The sequence below is a fragment of the Pollicipes pollicipes genome, unplaced genomic scaffold (genome assembly GCF_011947565.3).
Source record: "Pollicipes pollicipes isolate AB1234 unplaced genomic scaffold, Ppol_2.1 Scaffold_5724;HRSCAF=6776_pilon_pilon_pilon, whole genome shotgun sequence".
NCBI classification, from domain to species: domain Eukaryota; kingdom Metazoa; phylum Arthropoda; class Thecostraca; order Pollicipedomorpha; family Pollicipedidae; genus Pollicipes; species Pollicipes pollicipes.
This window is the reverse complement of record NW_023596746.1, coordinates 17,288,370-17,291,883: the sequence shown is the minus strand read 5'-3', so window position 1 is coordinate 17,291,883 and position 3,514 is coordinate 17,288,370. Positions and strand designations below refer to the sequence as shown.

Sequence of the window (3,514 nt, the reverse complement as noted above, 5' to 3'; positions counted from 1 at the left end):
TGGCCTCAGAGGCCTTCCTCGAAAATCGCGGTGAAAGACGCTAATCCCCTTTAATATGGATACACCATGTGTCTACAAATATGACGCATTGCATTCAATTATATGCCGTGAAAATCTTGGGCACCACGTCGCGCGCTGACACGGGCTCACGCACTGGTGGGCGCCGCGTAAGTTTCCTCCCTGTGGTTCCTATGTGGTGGATTCTGTAAAAGTGAAGTGCTGATTAGCATCACGTCAGTCATCAACGAACCGTGATAAAATCTGAGCTGTTTCCCTCTTTTCAGTTGTTCTGGGTGGGTAAAATGATGAGGTGGAATATGACCCCAACATCGAGTAAAACCCTTGACGTCCCTGGGCTACCCTCTGAATCATTCCAGGCATGTTCACCAAATTGCTGAGTCAGTAGTGAAACTTGTGCATTGATTTGTAGCAGTGCTGTGTTTCTGAATGCAGTCAATTGCAGACCATCGCCTGTGATCGTTTTTGCAGCCATTGGCAATGTTTATTGCCACTCAGTTCAGCTGTCTGGTACTACAATTGTGCATGGAAACTCTGATCACATGTGCCTGCTTTTCTTTAAAACCAGGAAATCAGCTCCAAGGCAGGAATGCAATGTCAGAAGCAGAGAAGAAGCAATCAGAGTCAGACATGTGTGCTGAGCCTGTGGGTAATCAGCTGAAAGCAGATACTACAGACCAGACACCAGGGCAGATAAAGAAGGCGATAGATGCAGAGAAGGAAACTGAGTCAGATGAGGATGTGCAATTGTCTGCATTCACGATGTCTGCATTGCAAGAGTTTGTGTCGGAACAGCTTGAACGGGAGCAGAGGAGGCAACAGGTGGAGAAATGCACATTGGATGCAGGTGCTGATGATGACTTTGAAGAGGACTGGGTAAGTACCAATGCTGTTTCAAAAGCACAAATAAAAGGTGCTTGGGGCCGTAGATTATTATTAGCTACCATGTAGTTGCCATTACTATCACCTCTCCCAGGGGGTCAATTTGACCTCCCTTAAGGTTTTTTGGGGAATGGTTTCTGAATGGTGCAGTAGCTGCACCAAATTTTTGCATAGCTGTAGAATATTGAAAGGTGGATCATTTGGTATGTGAATATATATGTTATTGAACAATGGCAGGTCAAAGTCAGGTCATAGATTCTTATTGATTGATGATAGGTGATTTCCAGGGAAACATTAATCTGATGCAACAAGGGAGTGTAAAAGTGTAAGATGAACTCATATGTCTCAGAGATATTTTTAGGACACACAACAATTCAATGTGCAAAGTCCATTGACCTAGGGTCAGCTATGAAGGGCAGACCAAGGTCTAAATAAACCTGTTTTGTTACTTCAGAGCTTGCTGTGTGGAGTAGTTTCTGGAACTCATTTTGTGTCTATTGATAACAGAAACCACATAAGATATATCCCATATATTCTCAAAGGTCAGGATAAGTCAGGGCTGACTAAAAATGGCCCAGGTCAACATTTTGTTTTTTCAGAACATGTTGATAAGCATAATCTATGGTGTGCATTGAAATGCAAAATACAAAGCAGTATTGCATGATTTTGGTCACCATGACCCCTGCAAGGTCAAAGAAAGTCACTGGCCTTAAATGAGTGCCAGTAATTTTTTACTTGAAACAGGTATCTAGGTTCTGGGGCACTTTGGACACCAATATCAGGAGTGTGATGTTGTTTGACCACATTTGAGCTGAAGGTCATGACCTAGGAATCCCAAATTTTGATGCAAGTGAGTTCATGTACAGATCAATACACCCTGAGAATTTAGCATCTCTAGCTCTCTTAGTTTCTGAGATCTCATGGGGTCAAATTGACCCCCACCCAAACAGAGGGAATTCAGTTGGCCACCTGGGTGCAAGTTATGACTGTTACAGACTGATGCCAGTATGTAGGCTGAAACTAGTGCTTATCTGCTGGCAATCATGGAGGCAGAAGAAAATTCCTCCCTGGAACTTGTGGCATACCAACCTGTGAGGTTTGTCTGCCTTGCTGCCAAAGTTCACCTCACCTGCCAGTTACTTCAGCAGACAGTGAACCACCACTATGCCTGCAGTCGTCTTCGTCCACTACTTCGTGGCCGTGCTCTCTGGGGCTCACCGTGCCTTGTTCCACTGCAGCAGCTGAGCCAATTCTGGTACGATGAGCGCACGTGCCGCGTGCTGGGCGCGGAAGCGATGCGGTTGGCGGGACCCACCGGCCGCGTGGCCTGCCTCTCGTGTCCCACCCTGTACCGGCATCTGCGCAAGGTGCGGCCTGCCGGCCTACAGCGTGAGTACGCACACGGCCATCAGCTGGGAGGGGAGGTGCAAACAGTGCACGGAGTGGGCGAAGCTGGCAGCGAGCGGTTGTTTGTGACGTCGGAAAGCGCGGTGCCGATCACGCTGATTCATTTGGCGCCGTGGCTTGTCTCCGCGAAGTGACACCTTGTGCGCCTGTGCGGTGCGCCTGCCTTGCTGTACGTGCATGTCTCATGGTGCCCGCACGGCGCGGGGACGACAATCCCAGTACGTCGCGGACCGGATGTGCCTTCCTGACCAGTCAGACGAGGATGATTCATGCTTCGACCTGTTGTAACTGCTTGTTCTGTGCGGACAGTGCCGGTTGTGCCCACGGGTTGAATGGCTGCGTCCGCACCTGATCACCGCTCTCAGACTAGGGGACGCCTCCTTGGTCGGCAGTGACGCTGCTGGAGTATGACCAGCGGTTCGGCGTGTTCGGGTCCGACTTCGTCCTCTACGACTACCGGGCGCCGCTGGAGGTGCCACCGGCGCTGCGTGAGCAGTTCGACGTGGTGGTGGCCGACCCGCCGTTCCTCTCGGAGGAATGCCTCACCAAGACGGCCGTTACCGTCCGCCTACTGGCCAAACACCACGTCCTTCTGTGCACAGGTGCCGCTCGCTCTGCCGAGAGACTGTCGCCAACTCAGGTCGCTCTGCTTGAGGGTCTGAACCCGTGGAGTCAGATTTATGTCGTCACTGTATTCCGTGATGGGGCGGGTTTTGGCAAAAAAGGGCCTGCGAGATCAGTTTGCGATGTAGGGCACATCTGGCTTACGTCCATAGTGAGGCCATCACCAACTCTCAACCGCGGTTCCGTATGCGAATATAGCTTCCCCACCCGTCCACGTTATTGACCATCATGTCTCGGCGCCGCTTACCGTACAGCTACGTCTGTTTGCCGCTCAGCGCGCGGTGGGGCGATGTGGCGGCGTCTGGTGTTCGCCGGGTAACGCCCGGGTGCGTCCGGTCCCGCTCCTCCCCAGAGGGGCGTCGCACCGACGACACGTCTAACGCGAGCGTCCGCACCGCGCCGCAGGTGCCCAAATGGGCGAACTGGCCTCGCGGCTGCTGGGCGTGCACGAGTGCCAGTTCCGCCCCGGCCACACCCACAATCTGGCCAACGAGTTCCGCTGCTTCGCCAACTACGACCTGGACGCGCACGTCGCCAGCGGAGAGGCGGTCTCGTGACCGGTCCAGCGTCGGCGGCCTCGTGA

General features: G+C 52.2%; 1 protein-coding gene across 1 annotated transcript; it reads left to right on the top strand.

The window, feature by feature from the left end:
- The first annotated feature begins 255 nt into the window (after nucleotides 1–255).
- LOC119103751 (EEF1A lysine methyltransferase 1-like) lies at nucleotides 256–3,514 on the top strand. The gene is made up of 5 exons (XM_037227386.1): nucleotides 256–293; nucleotides 587–894; nucleotides 2,139–2,289; nucleotides 2,700–2,909; nucleotides 3,337–3,514. Exons 2-5 carry the CDS (start codon nucleotides 613–615, stop codon nucleotides 3,486–3,488), a joined length of 795 nt encoding a protein of 264 aa, XP_037083281.1. The 5' UTR covers nucleotides 256–293; nucleotides 587–612; the 3' UTR covers nucleotides 3,489–3,514.

Coding starts and splice junctions, on each gene's coding strand:
- LOC119103751 (XM_037227386.1), top strand. CDS start 613: ATGTCAGAAGCAGAGAAGAAGCAATCAGAGTCAGACATGTGTGCTGAG. Junction 2,290..2,699: donor GCGGCCTGCCGGCCTACAGC/GTGAGTACGCAC, acceptor CTTGGTCGGCAG/TGACGCTGCTGGAGTATGAC. Junction 2,910..3,336: donor CCACGTCCTTCTGTGCACAG/GTGCCGCTCGCT, acceptor ACCGCGCCGCAG/GTGCCCAAATGGGCGAACTG.